The sequence below is a fragment of the Ranitomeya variabilis genome, chromosome 7, assembly GCF_051348905.1.
Source record: "Ranitomeya variabilis isolate aRanVar5 chromosome 7, aRanVar5.hap1, whole genome shotgun sequence".
Lineage (NCBI taxonomy): Eukaryota > Metazoa > Chordata > Amphibia > Anura > Dendrobatidae > Ranitomeya > Ranitomeya variabilis.
Genome location: NC_135238.1, coordinates 90,023,394 through 90,042,323, shown reverse-complemented (window position 1 = coordinate 90,042,323; position 18,930 = coordinate 90,023,394). Strand labels below are relative to the sequence as shown.

Here is an 18,930-nt window from a genome sequence, read left to right as displayed (position 1 = left end):
GATGGGGAGTTGGAGTATGTGGTTGAGAAGATTTTGGATTCTCGTTTTTCGAGGTGGAGGCTTCAGTATCTTGTCAAATGGAAGGGTTATGGCCAGGAGGATAATTCTTGGGTTTTTGCCTCTGATGTCCATGCTGCTGATTTGGTTCATGCTTTTCATCTGGCTCGTCCTGATCGGCCTGGGGGCTCTGGTGAGGGATCGGTGACCCCTCCTTAAGGGGGGGGGGGGTACTGTTGTGAATTCTGCTTTTGGGCTCCCTCCGGTGGTTGTAGGTGGCAATGCAGTTGTCCCTGAGTTGCAGTCCTGGTCAGGTGTATCTGCTGATTGCAGTTCTGACTGGGGTATTTAGGCGTGCAGGATTCATTAGTCCTTGCCAGTTGTCCATGGTTGTTGGGAGGTTTTGGTCCTGGTTTGGTTCCTTCTGCCTTCTGCCAAATCAGCAAAGATAAGTGTCTGGTTTTGTTTCTGTGGCACACATGCTGTGTGCTTAATAATTCTGTGCTATTCAGTGTTTTTTTGTCCAGCTTAGATTGTGTCAGTATTTTCTCAGTCTTGTTGGATTCTCTGGAGTGGCAGATATACATTCCATGTCTTTAGTTAGATTGTGGAACTTTTTGTATTATCTGCTGTGGATATTTTTGGAAGGGTTTTAATACTGACCGCTTAGTATTCTGTCCTATCTTTCCCTATTTAGCTAGAGTGGCCTCTTTTGCTGAATCCTGTTTTCTGCCTGCGTGTGTCTTTCCTCTCCTACTCACAGTCAATATTCGTGGGGGGCTGCCTATCCTTTGGAGTTCTGCTCTGAGGCAAGGTAGTATTCCTATTTCCATCTATAGGGGTATTTAGTCCTCCGGCTTTGTCGAGGTGTCTAGGGTTTGTTAGGCACACCCCACGGCTACTTCTAGTTGCGGTGTTAGTTCAGGTTTTGCGGTCAGTACAGTTTCCACCTACTCCAGAGAAAGTTCATGCGGCTCCAAAGTCACCGGATCATAACACTCCACACATTATGGCCCCATAAGATGCTCCATACATTGTGGCCCAATGAGATGCTCCATACATTGTGGCCCCATACGATGCTCCACACATTTTGCCCCATAAGATGCTCCACACATTATACCCCATGAGATACTCCACACATTATGCCCCATAAGATGCTCCACACATTATGGCCCCATGAGATGCTCCACACATTATGGCCCCATAAGATGCTCCACACATTATGGCCCCATAAGATGCTCCACACATTATGGCCCCATAAGATGCTCCACACATTATGGCCCCATAAGATGCTCCATACATTGAGGCCCCATTAGATGCTCCATACATTGTGGCCCCATGAGATGCTCCATACATTGTGGCCCCATACGAGGCTCCACACATTATGGCCCCAGGAGATGCTCCACACATTATGGCCCCATAAGATGCTCCACACATTATGGCCCCATAAGATGCTCCACACATTATGGCCCCATAAGACGCTCCACACATTGAGGCCCCATTAGATGCTCCATACATTGGGGCCCCATGAGATGCTCCACACATTGTGGCCCCATACGATGCTCCACACATTATGGCCCCATGAGATGCTCCACACATTATGCCCCATACGATGCTCCACACATTATGCCCCATACGATGCTCCACACATTTGCTCCATTTGCTGTTGCTGTGATTAAAATAAAACAAATCACATACTCACCTGTCTTCACTCAGGCCCCCGGCACTAGCGATAGTCACCTTCCTCGTTCCACGCGCCGCTCTGTCTTCCATACTCCGCACTGACTGTTCAGGCAGAGGGCGGCGCGCACACTAATCGAGTCTCACAAATGGGATCACCACACCAATAATTTTAGTACAATATAACAAAATTTTTATTAATAAATTAATATTGTACTAAAATTATTGGTGAGATGATCCCATTTGTGTGATGCATGTATCTTTCCTCGTTGGTTATTAGTCTACACTGACATGCATCAGGTGATCCCCTGTCTTATTTGAGTTGGATGGTGCCTGCTCATCCCATATCCTTGCACACTAATCGCGTCATCGCGCCCTCTGACCTGAACAGTCACAGCCAGAGGACGGAAGACAGAGCAGCGCGCAGCGGTGGAACGAGGAAGGTGACTATTGCGCAATGCTCACCTCCCCCGATATACTCACCTGCTCTCGGCGTGGTCCCTGGCAGCGTCTCACTGTCAGATGGTCTCCGGAAGCATCTTCCTGTGTTCAGCAGTCACGTACCGCTCATGACAGTAATGCGTGCATATTCATTACTTAATGAGCAGTACCACGTGGCCGCTGAACACAGGAAGAGCTACCCGGAGACCATGGGACATGCAGGGAGAGCGCCAGGAGCAGGTAATATGTTACCGCGCCACTCCCCCTCACCCGCCGACCCCCCCACCGACACTGACTCGACTATAAGCCGAGAGGGTCACTTTCAGCCCAAAAAAGTGGGCTGAAAATCTCGGCTTATACTCGAGTATATACGGTAAATGGATTGGTCTGCAGGCGTCACGTTGCATTTGCAGAGCCCCTGATGTAACTAAACAGTAGAAACCCCCCATAAGTGACCCCATATTGGAAACTAGACCCCCCAAGGAACTTACCTAGATGTGTTGTGAGAACTTTGAACCCCCAAGTGTTTCACTACAGTTTATAACGCAGAGGAGTGAAAATAAAAAATCCTTTTTTTTCCACAAAAATTATTTTTTAGCCCCCAGTTTTGTATTTTCCCAAGGGTAACAGGAGAAATTGGACCCCAAAAGTTGTTGTCCAATGTGTCCTGAGTACGCTGATACCCCATATGTTGGGGTAAACCCCTGTTTGTGCGCACGGGAGAGCTCGGAAGGGAAGGAGCACTGTTTTACTTTTTCAACGCAGAATTGGCTGGAATTGAGATCGGACGCCACGTCGCGTTTGGAGAGCCCCTGATGTGCCTTAACAGTGGAAACCCCCCAATTATAACTGAAACCCTAACCAAAACACACCCCTAACCCTAATCTCAACGGTAACCCTAACCACACCCCTAACCCTGACACAGCCCTAACCCTAATCCCAACCCTATTCCCAACCGTAAATGTAATCCAAACCCTAACCCTAACTTTAGCCCCAACCCTAACTTTAGCCTCAACCCTAACTGTAGCCCTAACCCTAGCCCCAACCCTAACCCTAGCCCTTGAAGCTCATCAAGACAATGCCAAGAGTGTGCAAAGCAGTCATCAAAGCAAAAGGTGGCTACTTTGAAGAACCTATAATATAAGACATAATTTCAGTTGTTTCTTACTTTTTTGTTAAGTATATAATTCCACATGTGCTAACTCATAGTTTTGATGCCTTCAGTGTGAATGTATATTTTCATAGTCATAAAAATACAGAAAAATCATTAATTGAGAAGGTGTGTCCAAACGTTTGGTCTGTACTGTAGTTCAGTGTGACGTAGTTCACTCACGTTTACTGAATAAGTTCTGTCAGTCACAGTGCCACGTAGTTCAGTCACGTTTACTGAACAAGTTCTGTCAGTCACAGTGCCACGTAGTTCAGTCACGTTTACTGAACACTTTCTGTCAGTCACACTGGGACATAGTTCACTCACATTTACTGAACACGTTCAGTCAGTCAATGTGGTGTACAAAAATATTTTGGGTTGATATTGTTAACAAATATATTATAGCATTGATGTACTTCTTTCGTCCGATGATTTATTTAAATACAGTTAGATATTCATGTAATGGTTTATATATTTTGATGATCTGTTTAATAATTTCGTTCAGTTGTATTAAGTTCTATGAGCAATAAAATTTAAGGATAATGCATTTATATAATTTACCCGGAAAATCCTGTGTACTCATTGCATTATTCTTAATATGTGCAACCTGTAAAGCGCTGCGGAATATGTTAGCACTATATACAAATAAAGATTATTATTATTATTATTATTATTATTAAGGCTATGTACACACGTTGCAGATTTCCTGCAGATCTGCAGCTTTTTTTTCCGCACAAAAACGCTGCCGTTCTGTAAGTGATTTACAGTACAATGTAAATCAATGTACGTGTGCACATAGCCTTACATTGTACTGTAAATCACTTGCAGATCTGCAGCGTTTCTGCGCAGAAAAAAACGCTGAAGAGCTGCAGGAAATCTGCAACGTGTGCACATACCCTAAATCATAAATAAACTACATACATATTCTAGAATACCCGATGCGTTAGAATCGGGCCACCATCTAGTATGATATATTGCTGCTCTTTGTAATAAATTGTACCTTCGTTAATTTTTGTAGTTTCATCCCAGGCTGATGATCTCTGTAATGTGGTATCTTTCTTTTTCGGCTTTGTAGGAGAAATTATTTTATCCTAAAATATAGAGAATGTACAAACATTTAATATTAAAATGCTGTGGTATATGTTGGCGCTAAATAAATAAAATTAATTATTATTAAATATTCTTTTATTGTATCCTGTAATGGAATTGTTTATCTATATTGATTGTGATAAATAACTAAAGTAGGGAACTTTAAATGTGACTCCTTGTATTCTTAGAAGACTCTAAACAAGTTCCCTAGACCAGCTGAATGGTGCATAGTGAACACAGAAGATCATGGGTGACATTTGCTAACAAATTGAAATTCAATTCTCATGGGTGACTCAGCCGTGGACACTAGTTATTTGGCAATCTGTGAAGTCATATTTCACTTATGCTCCATCACATCATTACATACACAGGTCCATACAGCGAGATCCACTGTTGTCAGACGCAAGAAATTTTTTTACAACATTACATCTAATACCTTACCAGTTTAGCTAGTTGTGAAGACTCAGCATTTGTTCTTAATTATGCCAGATACAAATTCAGCAGGCCCAAAATCATAAACTGTTGTCTGAAGTATTGACTCTTCTTGTAGGACGAATATTTACCTCTAATATTGGCTCCTACAGTTTATTTTCTGCTATCTTTGCAAAACAGTAATGCATGGTCACCGAACAATGATGTTTGCTGAAATGTTGATTACATGAATTGTCCTTGCCAGCTAATTTGTTGGCATTCAAAACAGAGGAGGAAAAACTACGCAAATATATTTTATAATTGAACAATGTAGGTTGGCTTCATTCACATCTCTCTCTCTCTGGATGCTGATTGAAGGGCAGTTGTGAACTATATAAAGAGACTTTTTCTTCTGGTCCAAGTGACTCTGCAGGATGTCAGCTTAGGGGACCATGGCCCCAGCTGGAAGAACACAGGACTGCTTCATTAACCATCGTTGAAACTCCAGAGAGGTCTTAAAGAATCCAGGTTGGGACAATTGGATCACCTGGCCTCAAACCTCACTGCTTTTGTTAGCTTCCTAAACTTGTCAATACCCCGTCCCTGTGGGGGCCCGCTAAAAGCTGGGAGTCACTTGTGGGGGTATTTGGCCCTGGAAGCAGCTCTAATCCCGGCAAGTCAATGGAAAGGTGAGACTCTGAAATTTGCAACATCTTGGGTATTTGTTGGGACTGTTCTACATCCTATTGTGTGTTGGTGGTTCAATAAATTAGTCACACAATGATTAAGACCTCACAGTCGAAACGCGTTGGTCATTAGTCCCTCCTGATTCCCCAGTGTGCTTTTGATATACCCTTTTAATGCATTATAAATAAATGTGAAGTTTTATTTTTAACTCGCTGGAGAAATCTTTTTATACATTGCCTTCGTATACGCCCAGGATCAGGGTGGCTCCGTGCGAGGATTCTGCTTTCCTGAAGAGACTCCAATGATGAGCTCACTCTCCCATATCCCTCTTTCCCTTTATACATGTGTTTCAATAAATTATTGCCACATTGTTTTACCCTCACCCTGTGTTGTCTGACTAGTGTTCTGGTCACGGGGAGAGAGCACGGGCGATCAGTGGTATGAGCTCTGGTCCAAGCAGCTGGGCAGCGGACGAGAGCACCCACTAACCCTGTGTCTCTACACAATTTTTTTGTTCTTTTCTTAATCGTGAAGTTCTTGATGATACAATAAATGTCACGGTTCCACCCCTCAGGGTGTCTGAGATGCAGTTACTGACAGGTCAGCCGTCCAATCTGGTATAGGGGCGTGCTGAAGCTGTCAGTACTTTGATCGACAGCATGACCATCCAGTCTGGTTCAGTGGCGTGCTGAGCTGTCGGTGTGTTTATTGACAGCTCGACTAGCCAATCTGTGACTGAAAGGCATAGACTGACTCAGGTGTTCACTATCCCGGGTAACTGCATGCCTACTTAACAGAGCAACTTCTGCCAGACATACATTCATCTTGTGAGGTTTGTGCATTGTGCTCCCTGTGCCTTGAGTTCTGTTTGCTTGATCTGTTGCCTGAATTTGGACTTCTTTCTGACCATGCGCTTGTTAACCCCATCAGTTCTGATCCGTTACCCTCCTGGCTTCTGACCTTGGAACGTTACCTGACTACGCTTTTGTCTCTTCCTTCTGTTTATGATGTACCCTCCTGACCTTGGACTCCTTGAACACTCTGACTCACAGCTTAGCAGTGAGAAGTGACTAGCGTCACGTTACGTCTGACCCCTACTTTTTTCTTTTTCGCCAGTATGGATCCTGTTCACACGCGTTGTGACCAGGTGGCGAATTTGATGCAGATGACTCAGGATCTGGCGAAGGATTGCCAGAGTCTGGAGTCATGGCAATATCAGTTGCAGGGTCAGATAAATAACTTGATGAAGACCTCCCATAGCCCCCCACTGCCGGCAGTGGCTGTGACGTCAGTAGCTTCTGATGTACAGTTGGTCTCTCCCAAAACGGTCATATCCCCAAAACGGTCATATCCCTCCCTGATAAATTTTCATGAGAGAGAGACAAGTTTTGGGTATTCAGGGAGAGCTGTAAGTTATTTTTTAGTTTGTTCTCTGATGGAGGCCATGACTCAGGCCATACGAATGGACCTGTCAGGACTCTGAACATTTTTTATTACCTTTTTGTGCATTACTGCCCTTTTCCATGATGGCATCTTTGGTCTCATGTGCACTGTGTCTTCCTGCTATAAAACTCCACCCCAGCCTTCAGTCTGTGCTAGAGTATTCTGCCTTGCATCCAGTTCCTGACCTCTGGTGACTCCCTGGCTATATACCTGCTCCTGTGAACCTGTGTGGTGATCCTGCTACACTGCTCTGAGTTCCTGCTGCATACACCAGTTCCAGTAATCCTCCTTCATCTGCTGCTCGTGTTTACTTCCATCTGCATTTGCTGGACATGTAAGCTGTTTCTGCTCTGCAAGAACCTGAGACTATTACCCAGACCTCCCTGGTTGAGCTAAGATATTATTTGAACTGCCTTATAAGCATATCTATCTGTGTTTTGGACTAAGCAAGGACTTATTCGTGTCAAGTATCCTCAAGAATAATTGTGCTTCATAGACTTTCTGCATGATTGCATATTTCTCTGAAGTTTCCTATAGACTGCTGAGCTGCATTTGATATTTGCACCAAGTGTTGTGGACTTGAGTTTCTCTCTGCACCTGTTTGAATCACCGTGTGATAATATAGACTTTACCACTTATAAAACTGTGTCCTGTAGTTGTCTTGTTCCACGCAAAGAGTCTCCTGAGTTATCCCCTATAATTATTACAGGACCGCATAATCCGTGAGAGACATGGTGAACAGCAGGCTGCATGGTATTCTTCCCCAGAGCAGGTCCATTTACCCGAGGTTAGAGATGCCAGTCTTCGTGTTGCGGAGAGACGACAGAGGCAAGATCTAGGACTCTGTCTATACTGTAAATTGAAGTGAAGGACAGCATCCAATCCAGTTGAAAAATGTATCTCTTTATTGTGCCAAATGCGACGTTTCAACCATGAAGGTCTTTCTCAAGCATGCTTGAGAAAGACCTTCATGGTTGAAACGTCGCATTTGGCACAATAAAGAGATACGTTTTTCACCCGGATTGGATGCTGTCCTTCACTTCAATTTATGGTATGTACTCCTCCACTTGGGTCCAGTGGAACTAGGACGGGCATCCGTTTGTCCAGTTGTGCTGTCAGCTAACTTCTATTTTTGGTCTGTCTATACTGTAGTCTCTCTGGACATTTTCTTAAGAATTGCATGACTCGTCCTCAAGCCACCAAACCATCAGAAGAACGTCTGAGTCTGGGTGATGACCGAGGATGTCACCCAGACTCCCAGGTACCTTTTTCTTCCTCTGACAAACTACTGATAAATACAATGATTTCTTTGAGGAACCAGGTGTTAACATTGGCGTTCATTGACTGTGGGTCTGCTGCTAACTTTATTGATTCGGGACTGGTTCTGAAGTCAGGGTTAGGGACAGTTAGTTTAGAAAGACTCATTCAAATCATCTCCCTTGACAAGACACCGTTAGCTCACAATTTGGTCAATAGAGCAACAGTGGATTTCACTCTCCAAGTGGGGGCACTCCACTCTGAATCCATCTCCTGTTTTGTGTTGAATAATTTACCTACTGGTTTGGTACTGGGGTTTCCATGGTTGCAGACTCACAATCCAGTTATTGATTGGTGTCTAATGGAGATTGTGAAATGGAGCCCCAACTGTTCCAAGAAATGTCTAAAAAAGGCACAAATATGCTCCGCTTGTCTGGAGGGTCTTCCGGAGTACCTGAAAAACTTTGGAGATGTGTTCTCGGAAAAAGAGGCGGAGATACTTCTTCCCTATTGTCCCTATGATTGTGCTATTGACCTTATTCCTAGCGCCAAATTGCCAAAAGCTCGCCTTTACAATTTGTCAGGGCCTGAACGGACCTCCGTGAAAGAATATGTTAGCGAAAGTTTACGGAAGGGTCCTTCCTCCTCCCCTGTAGCTGCTGGATTTTTCTTTGCTAAAAAGGAAGTTGGGGGTCTCCGTCCTTGCCTTGATTTCTGAGAACTAAAAAAGATCACGATTAAAAATACCTACCCACTTCCACTCATCCACGACCTATATAATCAGCTTCTGGTGGCCATTGTGTTTTCTAAACTTGATTTTAGAGGGGCTTTCAATTTGATACGCATCCGGAAGGGTGATGAGTGGAAAACAGCATTTTTAATGTCTGAGGGTCTGTTTGAAAACCTTGTCATGCCTTTCGGATTATCTAATGCACCTGCTGTGTTTCAGAATTTTATGAATGATATTTTCTCTGATTGCATTGGAAGACTTGTTGTAATATACCTCGATGACATTCTAATTTTCTCGCCAGGAAATCACCAGGAACATGTTCATGTGGTGTTACACAGACTGAGGGAGAACTCTCTGTTGCTAAATTAGAGAAATGTGTTTTTTCTGTTCAGGAAATCTCTTTCTTGGGGTTTATCTTGTCAGCAGAAGGGTTTAAGATGGACTCTGGAAAGGTGCAGGCCATAATTGATTGGGTTCAATCTCATGATCTTAAGGCTTTGCAGCGTTTTCTGGGATTCGCCAACTATTATAGAAAATTTATCAAGGTGTTTTCACAGATTGCTAAACCACGCAAGGTGGCGAATCTCAAGGTTTGGTCGCCAAGTGCTATCAGGGCTTTTGAAATATTAAAAGAGTGTTTTATGTCTGCACCCATTCAGATCCATCCTGATCTCCAAAAAACGTTCATTGTGGAGGTGGATGCTTTGGAGATTGGAGTGGGGGTAGTCTTATCGCAGGGGACCAAAACTCTGACTTACCTGCGTCCATGTGCTTTTCTTTCTAAACACTTTTCACCGGCAGAGAGAAATTATGATGTTGGGAATCGGGAGTTACTTGCTGTCAAATTGGCCTTTGAGGAATGGAGGCATTTTTTGGAGGGGGCAGTTCATCCAGTTACGGTGATCACGGATCACAAGCATTTAGCTTACACTGAATCGGCTAAAAGGTTAACTCCTAGACAGGCCAGATGGTCCTTGTTTTTCTCTGTCGATTTAATTTTTCTATTACATTCAGGCCGGGGTCTAAAAATATGAAAGCTGATGCTTTATCTCGGAGTCTAGATTCCATTTCTCCTACAGAACCACCATCCTCCATTATTCCTCAGGGTATTGTGGTGTTTATGGTAAATTCGGAGCTGGAAGAGGAGATTCGTAAAGTGCAATCGTTGGCTCTGTCTACTTCCTCAGGGTCTAAATTATTTGTGCCCGTGTACCTAAGGTTGCAGGTGTTACAGGAATTTCATGATTCCATTTTAAGTGGCCATCATGGGGTTACTGCTACAAGGAAAGCCATCGCTACACTTTTTGGTGGCCATCCATGCATAAAAATATTAAAGGTTTTGTATCTGCTTGTGAATTCTGCGCACGCGCCAACGTCAGTCATAGCTGGCCGGCTGGGGAATTGGCTTCATTGCCTATTCCAGAAAGACTATGGACTCATTTGTCCATGGATTTCATTACAGATTTGCCTCTGTTTGATGGGAAGACTGCTATCTGGGTGGTAGTTGATCGATTCAGCAAACAAGCTCATTTTGTTCCTTTTTCAGGATTACCTAATGCAGAGACACTCTCCAAGTTGTTTATTTCTCATAATGTAAGGTTATATGGGATCTCACTGAACATTGTATCTGATAGGGGAGTAAAATTTGTCTCTAAATTTTGGAGAGCTTTTTGCAATAAACTAGGGATTGACTTGTCATTTTCATCTGCTCATCACCCTGAAACCAGACAAGAGGAGAGGACAAAACAATCTTTGAAACAAATTTTAAGGTGCTTTGAGGCAGCGCAACAGGAGAACTGATCTCCGTTTTTACCACTCGCTGAGTTTGCTTTCAACAGTCAAGTAAATCAATCTACCGGAGCCTCACCATTCTTCTGTAATTATGGTTTTCATCCCCATTTTGGCGAATTTTCTACGATTAGTTCTGAATGCCCTAGGGTGGAGGTCACCGTGCAGAGACTTGGGGATGTCTGCAGGGAGGTTCAAAAGAATATTGGGACTGCCCAGATTCGCCAAAAACGTAAGGCCGATAGATGGTCGGTGGGTCCTGTTTTTAAGATTGGGGATAAGGTTTGGTTGTCGTCTAGGAACATTAAACTTACAGTGCCATCAGCGAAGTTGGGTCCAAAGTTTATTGGTCCACATGAGATCCTAGAGGTGGTTAATCCTGTGGCATTTAGGTTAAAGCTTCCTCCATCCCTTCGCATCTCTAACGTATTCCATAAATCTCTATTAAAGGAATATGTCTCTCATCCCCGCCTCCTCCAATTTCAGTAGACGGTGGCCTGGGATAAGAGGGTTGTGGATTCTCGGAGGGTCCGTAATTCCCTCCAGTACCTCATCCACTGGAAGGGATACAGACCAGAGTAGAGATCCTGGGTCCCTGCTCAAGGTGTGAAGGCCAATCAGTTAGTCAGGGCCTTCCATCTAAAATTTCCTAGGAAACCTGGGGGTCCGGTTGCCCCCCTAGAAGAGGGGTACTGTCAGGGTTCCACCCCTCAGGGTGTCTGGGATGCAGTTACTGACAGCTCGGGGCCATCCAATCTGGTACAGGGGCGTGCTGGAGCTGTCAGTACTTTGATTGACAGCGTGACCATCCAGACTGGTTCAGGGGCGTAATGACCCATCGGTGTGTTTGACAGCTCGACTAGCCAATCTGTGACTGGGAGGTGTCGGCTGTCTCAGGTGTTCACTATCCCGGGTAATTGCATGCCTACTTAACTGAGCAGCTTCTCCCAGACCACTGTCAGACGTACATTCATCTTGTGAGGTTTGTGCATTATGCTCCCTGTGCCTTGAGTTCTGTCTGCTTGACCTGTTGCCTGACTTTGTTCTGACCATCCTCTTGTTTAACCCCTTCATTTCTGATCCTGGCTTCTGACCTTGGAACGTTACCTGACTACGCTTTTGTCTCTTCCTTCTGTTTATGACGTAGCCTCCTGACTTCTGACCTTGGACTCCCTGGCCCATCTGACTCACAGCTTAGCCGTGAGAAGTGACTAGTGTCACAATAAATAAAATATTTAAGGAAAATCTTACAAGCGCCAATGTCCTCGCCTGTAAAGCCCTTTTCATACAAAGCAATGAAGACTGCATGTGTTTCCCTGTTTACATGCATACATTGTAGATCACTGAGGCCCAGGAGATTATGACATGGGAACTGCACTGGCAGAGACCATACATTGGAGATCAATGTATCCTGGTCACACGTAAGAATAATTGCTTGTACAACTTCACATCTATTACCTTACCTGTTTAGCAAGTTCTTTTAGGAAGTTTTCATCATTGTCTTCATCAGATGAGTCTTCCTCTGGAGGAACGTATTCCACCATGAAAACTTTAGTAACTGTTCCACTTTCTCGCCCATCGCTAAATAGTAGAACAACAATAATTAGGATAGATACTTAATCAGTTATACCAGTTAGTCATAGTCCTACATCACAAAATATTGTTCAGTAATAATATAAATGTCTTCTCTTTTTTTCTCACCCCTCCAGAGCTAATATATGACAGACCAGTTTGGGAAAAAAGTGGGGCTTAAGCCCCCGTCACACATAGCGAGATCGCTAGCGAGATCGCTGCTGAGTCACAAGTTTTGTGACGCAACAGCGACCTCAGTAGCGATCTCGCTATGTGTGACACGTACCACTGCTGCGAGATCGCTGGTCGTGTCGGAATGGCCTGGGCCGTTTTTTGGTCGTTGAGGTCCCGCTGACATCGCTGAATCGGTGTGTGTGACACCGATCCAGCGATGTCTTCACTGGTAACCAGGGTAAACATCGGGTTACTAAGCGCAGGGCCGCGCTTAGTAACCCGATGTTTACCCTGGTTACCAGCGTAAATGTAAAAAAAAAACAAACAGTACATACTCACCATCTGATGTCCGTCAGGTCCCTTGCCGTCTGCTTCCCGCTCTGACTGAGTGCCGCCGTACAGTGAGAGCACAGCACAGCAGTGACGTCACCGCTGTGCTGTACTTTCACTTTCACTTTGCGGCGCTCAGTCAGAGCAGGAAGCAGACGGCAAGGGACCTGACGGACATCAGATGGTGAGTATGTACTGTTTGTTTTTTTTGGTAACCAGGGTAAACATCGGGTTACTAAGCGCGGCCCTGCGCTTAGTAACCCGATGTTTACCCTGGTTACCCGGGTGCTGCAGGGGGACTTCGGCATCGTTGAAGACAGTTTCAGCGATGCCGAAGTCGTTCCCCTGATCGTTGGTCGCTGGAGAGAGCTGTCTGTGTGACAGCTCCCCAGCGACCACACAGCGACTTACCAACAATCACGGCCAGGTCGTATCGCTGGTCGTGATCGTTGGTAAATCGCTATGTGTGACGGGGCCTTTAGTGATGCCCCACTGGTTTCAGTAAACCAGATAAGACAAACTTTGTACATTCCTCATTCTGTCTCCAACTAATAAAAGAAGGGACCCGGAGACGGACCTTTTTTTTATCTCAGGAACTTGAAGAATGTTTTTAAGACACTACAATAGAAGGTTGTACAAGGATATAGGTAGAAAGTATACAGGCAAAATCTTCAAAAAACTGGTTGATGTCCTCACATCTGCTCATTAGGGAACTTATGTAGCTCTACAGTACAGTCTAGTGTTGAATCCCCAGACGAGGTTTGGGTGAAATGCGCGTTGGGGCTGGGAATTCAACACTAGACTGTCACCTGACTGCAATACATCACTTGATGTAAGTACTATGCCTGCTCCTTAATCTCCTTTGTTGCTATTTTGCACATATCACTTTACTCTGTGTTCTGCAGGCACACACTGTGGTCTATGTACTTTCTCATATGACTTTTTACTACCTAGATTTACTTTTTCCTAGTGTTATCCCCCTCTTTTGTGGCACTGTGCCTTACTCCATATTTTTATTTTTATGTATCTGTTTTAATATTTTCAATTAACTGTATATTTTATGAGACTTAGTTTGCATTTCATTTTATGTTGGTATTTCATTTTACATGGCAGTCTGAAAAAGAAAAAAAGATAATTGGAGTGAATTGTGTCAAATTTCTTAAAAGGTGCACACCACGAAAGAAATGTACGGTAGCACTTTTTTAGACTTCCTAAAATGAAATTTATACCAACTATGAGCAGATGCATAATGCTCCAAAATGTTCTTGCATGAAAACTAATAAATCTTTCTAAGGGCAAGTGCAGATGACCATTTTTCTACATCTGAGAAAAATGGTTCCACTATGCTAATCAGACTATGCAAACATGAAATATATGAAATTAGAATTATTATATTACTGCTCTAGAAAATAGGTTAAAATGAAGATATTTAGCATATAAATTAGCCAATTCATGTATGTCCAGCAGCCAACGACAATCACAGCAGGATCCTACCTACCCATATAATTGTCAGCTATCAGCCAGCAGAGGAGTCACATTAGAATAGGTTCCCAGCAAAGAGGGTCGCCTTGTCTTTGGCTACTGGGCATGCATGAAGTGGCCAATTTATGTGCTAAGCATCTTCATTTTAACCTACCCTGTAGAGCAGCAATACAATTCTAATTTCATATATTTCATGTTTGCATGCTATAGCATTACAGAGTGCAGCTTTAATTTGTTACTTATATGTGGAGATGGCTACTCTTAGTATGCACCTGTTCACACCAGTATTCTGTTTGGAAGTGAAAGTAAGACTTTGATATTTATCTGGTCACTGTGTGATCAGAGTAGGATCTGATTTTCTTGGAGGTGGAGAGGAAAAAAAATGTTTTCTCACCTACTCCCTTATGTCAGTCCATAAAATCTGATGTCATCCAAGTGTGGCCCGATTCTTTTCACGGATCTATAGACATGAATGGGCGAGTGTCAATCTATTCTCGAAAGCAAATCAGGCATGTTGCAATTCTTTTCTTGTGACCACTCGGTCCAATGTTAAAAAAATCGAACATGTGCACACAGCATCATAGAATAATGTGGGAATGAGAGCCATTCATCGAAACCACAGCAAGCCCTAACAGTCAATGGACCCCATTTCCTCCATACAAGTACATCAAGTCCAATTTTTCAACTTTTCAAAAGCATGGTGAAAAAAATGTGAAATTTTGTACTATTTGCTATTTTTACTAGTTTTTGCGGAAATTGTGACTTTTGGGACTTAGTTTACGCTGCTAGATAATTTGTGGTCCACAGGTTAAAAGTAGATACCTGTGACATATAAAACTGGATGATTTTCTATTATCACTAAGGTAGCAATGAGTTCAAGTGGTGACTTACCTGCTGACAGCCACAGCCTTAAGGGTTATTTTACCATCCGGTAATGTAAATGGCCCTCGATATTTCACTGTGGTGTTTTCAGGGTGACTGGTCTTCTTTAAGAAGTCTGGCTTGTTCCCATCAAGTGTATAGAATATGGAAACATCTGGTGTATCTAAAGGTGTATGTGGGAGAGGAGAACAGAAGTATTACTGGAGATCCTACCACGTGACAAGGCGTGCGGTGAAACTACTATTTCATCTCTGTGATATCGTTTCACAAGCTGCGCTCTACAAGGTTCAGTGTTCTCGGTGTGGATCCAAATTACCATCCATATCAAAACTTGTTAATATGAAAAAATGTGGTAAAAGGGCCCATCCATGTTTCTTAAAAATGATCTTCTTTATTGAATATTCCTGGTAAAATATACAATAATAAATGTCCATGACATGATAATTTCACTGACATGTTTCTGGGGTTACTATGCCCCTAATCGTATTGTGAAGCATGGTATCTTGGGAAAAGTATTTAAAACCAAAGCAACCAATCACGTGTGGACCCATTTAAAGAACAATTAATAACAGGTGAAATGTAGACTATCATATATAATATACATCAATTATCACTACCATGTAGATCAATAAATGAATGATAAAAAATCCTTACAATTCAGGCCATTTGGCTGCCTGGCATTCATCCCCCATGATAAGGCATTAATTGCATTATGACATCATATGAATAACTACAGTTCATATTCTCATTAATTAAATTAAATTTTTGTTAAGTTACTGATTTATTACATTTTTTTGTTTTTTTTTTGTTTAAAGATTAAATATTTTTCCAAATTGAGGGAGCCGCGATGGGGGTCACACTTCTCATCGTTAGCAATTTTATTTACTCACTGGTAGCAGCTGCGTTACATTTTTTTAACTAACAACTAATTTTTCCTACCACCTAATTTGCTATGGCCGCTACATAGATGACATACTTTTAGTTTTTTGGGGGTAACAAAATTGATCAGTTACTATAAAAATTCTCAATTCTGAGGTGAAATTAGTATTCAGTGAAGACAGACTTTCCCATTTCATTTTTAAGGAACATGTGTCGTTTTTCCTCTATTTTTTGGTGTTACAAGTTGAAGGTCCACTACAGGATTGGCTGGCATTTCCCCTTTCAGATCAATGTTAAAGATTTTTTTCTTGCCAGGTATACAGACATGGTAAGCCTGTTCAAGTGTTTATGTAAATCCTTGAGAATAGCAGCAACTATTTGAGTACAATGTGGACATTGACGCAGGTTGAATAAGATTAGAGCAAAGGCAGGAAGTGTCATGGGGGCAGAAGAACGACTTTATGCTCACATTGTTTCAAGTACCGATAACTTGACAAAAACCTTCTCTACATATTTTCTTTCAAAATAACATTTCTATATGTAACACTGGTCAACACAAAAAAATCATCAGTAAAGGTTTGATGTGCTGATTCCAACAATATGCTTAGTTTTACTTTATCACAAAGTTTCTGAGATAGAAGTATTTTTGTTATTTCTGCATTTTCAATGTATGTGGTTTTTCCTATGTTATTCCCATCTCTTTGCTTGTCTTACTTAATTGTGAATTTTCTGATGACAGCAATGACTGGTATGTGAGACTCTGACAGGAGACAGGCCTCTACAGGGATCTAAGCCCTGCCACAGGGAGATAGGAAGGCAGCGAACAGCCACCATTGTGAGAGGATTTTCACTGCATTTCTGCAAGTCGCCTCAGAGGGAAGAAAACAGCTCAGTCACTGAGGTGTAACTGAGTGAGGGTCTCCACAGAGAGAGAACCTGAAAGCAGCAAATATCACAGTGAGAAACTGCCTGTCTGCAAATGTTCCTCTGTAAGGAATAGGCTGACCCGTTTACCTCACAACTGTATATACTGTAGTTATCTACCAGATTACCTCCAGTAAAATCAAATATAAATACAAGCTGCCTCTGTCATCTCTGGGGAACTGCTGGCTCATCACATTTTTTTTTTTTTTTAGTTTGTCACCACCATTGAACTTAACTTACTCTAGTGTTTGATCTGATTTAAAGGAGAAAAATGCACCGACAGTGTATCAATCATCTGAACAGATTCTGCTATGTGCGAGGTTCTTTTACACCAAAAGGCCAACTACGTTCAATCACTCATGATATTAAAAAGATGTACCAGATGTACTTTAAGTGTCCACTTGGTGATCAAGACAAAAGCTGGACCCCACATGTGATATGCTCAAGTTGTTCGAATGGTCTTCGTGACTGGTTGAATATGAGGACAGTGGCTATGCCATTTGCTGTTCCCATGATTTGGAGAGAACCCAAAAATCATAGTGATGACTGCTACTTTTGCTTTGTCAAATTGAAGGGCTTTTCTACAAAGAACAAACATAAGATTAATTACCCTGAACTTGAATCTGCGATTAGGCCAGTTCCACATGATGGTACTTTGCCAGTTCCTGTACTACCATTGTCTGGATTGGATGAAAATGAAGTAGAATATGAAGACTATGGAGCTGAAGCTACTGGCGAAGACATGGAGTCCTCAAGTCAAGATGAGTATGTACCTGATGGAGCAGCCAGAACGCTTTACTCAATATGAATTAAATAATTTCATCAGAGACCTTTCATTGTCAAAAGATAAAGCTGAACTTCTTACATCTAGGTTGAAACAGAAGAATCTTCATGATGAAGTAAAAGTGTGTTATTACTGAAACAGAAGTAACACTTTAACACAATTTTTCACAATTGATGGACCAATGGTGTACTGTAACAATGAGAATGGCCTCTTTGAAGAACGAAAATTAAGAGTATTTTGTTGTAGATTGTTTATGGACTCATCCCAGACAAGTTTGAAAGCAGTGTTGCTTCACAATGGAAATATGAAATCATCAATCCCTATTGCTCACTCATGTCATCTAAAGGAAAGTTATGAAAATACGCCAGTTGTTTTGGAAGCTATCTATATATATAATTGTCTAAGGGTTTAATTGTCTGTCTGTCCTGGAAATCCCGCGTCTCTGATTGGTCGAGGCCGCCAGGCCTTGACCAATCAGCGACAGGCATTGTCCTCCACTGCTGTCAAGTGCCGCCATTGTGTTGTCTAAGGGTCTAATTGTCTGTCTGTCTCGGAAATCCCGCCTTGCTGATTGGTCGAGGCCAGCCGGCCTCGACCAATCAGCGACGGGCACAGTCTGCCGCGAATTCTGGAATCATCATTGTCCTCCACTGCTGTCAAGTGCCGCCATTGTGTAGGGTGTGTGCCTGCGTCTCCCTGTATGGGCGGCATCTCCCTGTGTTTCTATCTTAGAATGGGTCGTAAACGAAAATACGCCAATGAGGATGACAGAAAAGCAGCAGCAGCAAGAAAACGACAACATCGGGAACAGGAGACACCACAACACACTGCCGCCAGACAAGCCCAGGATGTGGAATCTCACAGACAACGTCGCCAACAGGAGACACCACAACAAACTGCTGCTAGACAAGCCCAGGATGCGGAATCTCACAGACACTTTCGCCAACCGGAGACACCACAACAAACTGTTGTACGACAGGAACAACATGATCGCCAAATTCATAAAAAAACGAATGCTCTACCAACTAAGGCACGACCAGGACAATATTCAACAACTTGCACATTACGTAACAGACAATGAAATTACAATTCATGAACACTACTGTGGGAATATGAATGCAGTTTGCTCTAAATGCGACTCTCTGAATTTCATTGATGAAAAACCATCTGACAATCAGTTTACTCAATGCTGCCAAAAAGGAAAAGTTATGCTACCGAGAACTCACTACT

The 18,930-nt window shown here is 42.8% G+C and overlaps 1 protein-coding gene across 4 annotated transcripts in view; it reads right to left on the bottom strand.

Annotated features, from left to right (window-relative positions):
* Window positions 1-18,930, bottom strand: part of LOC143786141 (double zinc ribbon and ankyrin repeat-containing protein 1-like) — a 115,675-nt gene that overhangs the window by 84,253 nt on the left and 12,492 nt on the right. For 3 of the 4 annotated variants that reach the window (XM_077275401.1, XM_077275398.1, XM_077275399.1), the window contains exons 3-5: window positions 15,123-15,276; window positions 12,137-12,254; window positions 4,269-4,359 (exon numbers count right to left, since the gene is read on the bottom strand). In XM_077275401.1, the coding sequence (XP_077131516.1) occupies window positions 4,269-4,359; window positions 12,137-12,254; window positions 15,123-15,276 (363 nt within the window). Of the gene's footprint in view, window positions 1-4,268; window positions 4,360-12,136; window positions 12,255-14,625; window positions 14,692-15,122; window positions 15,277-18,930 lie in introns of those variants that run through there. The other variant, XM_077275402.1, reaches the window with a different exon arrangement.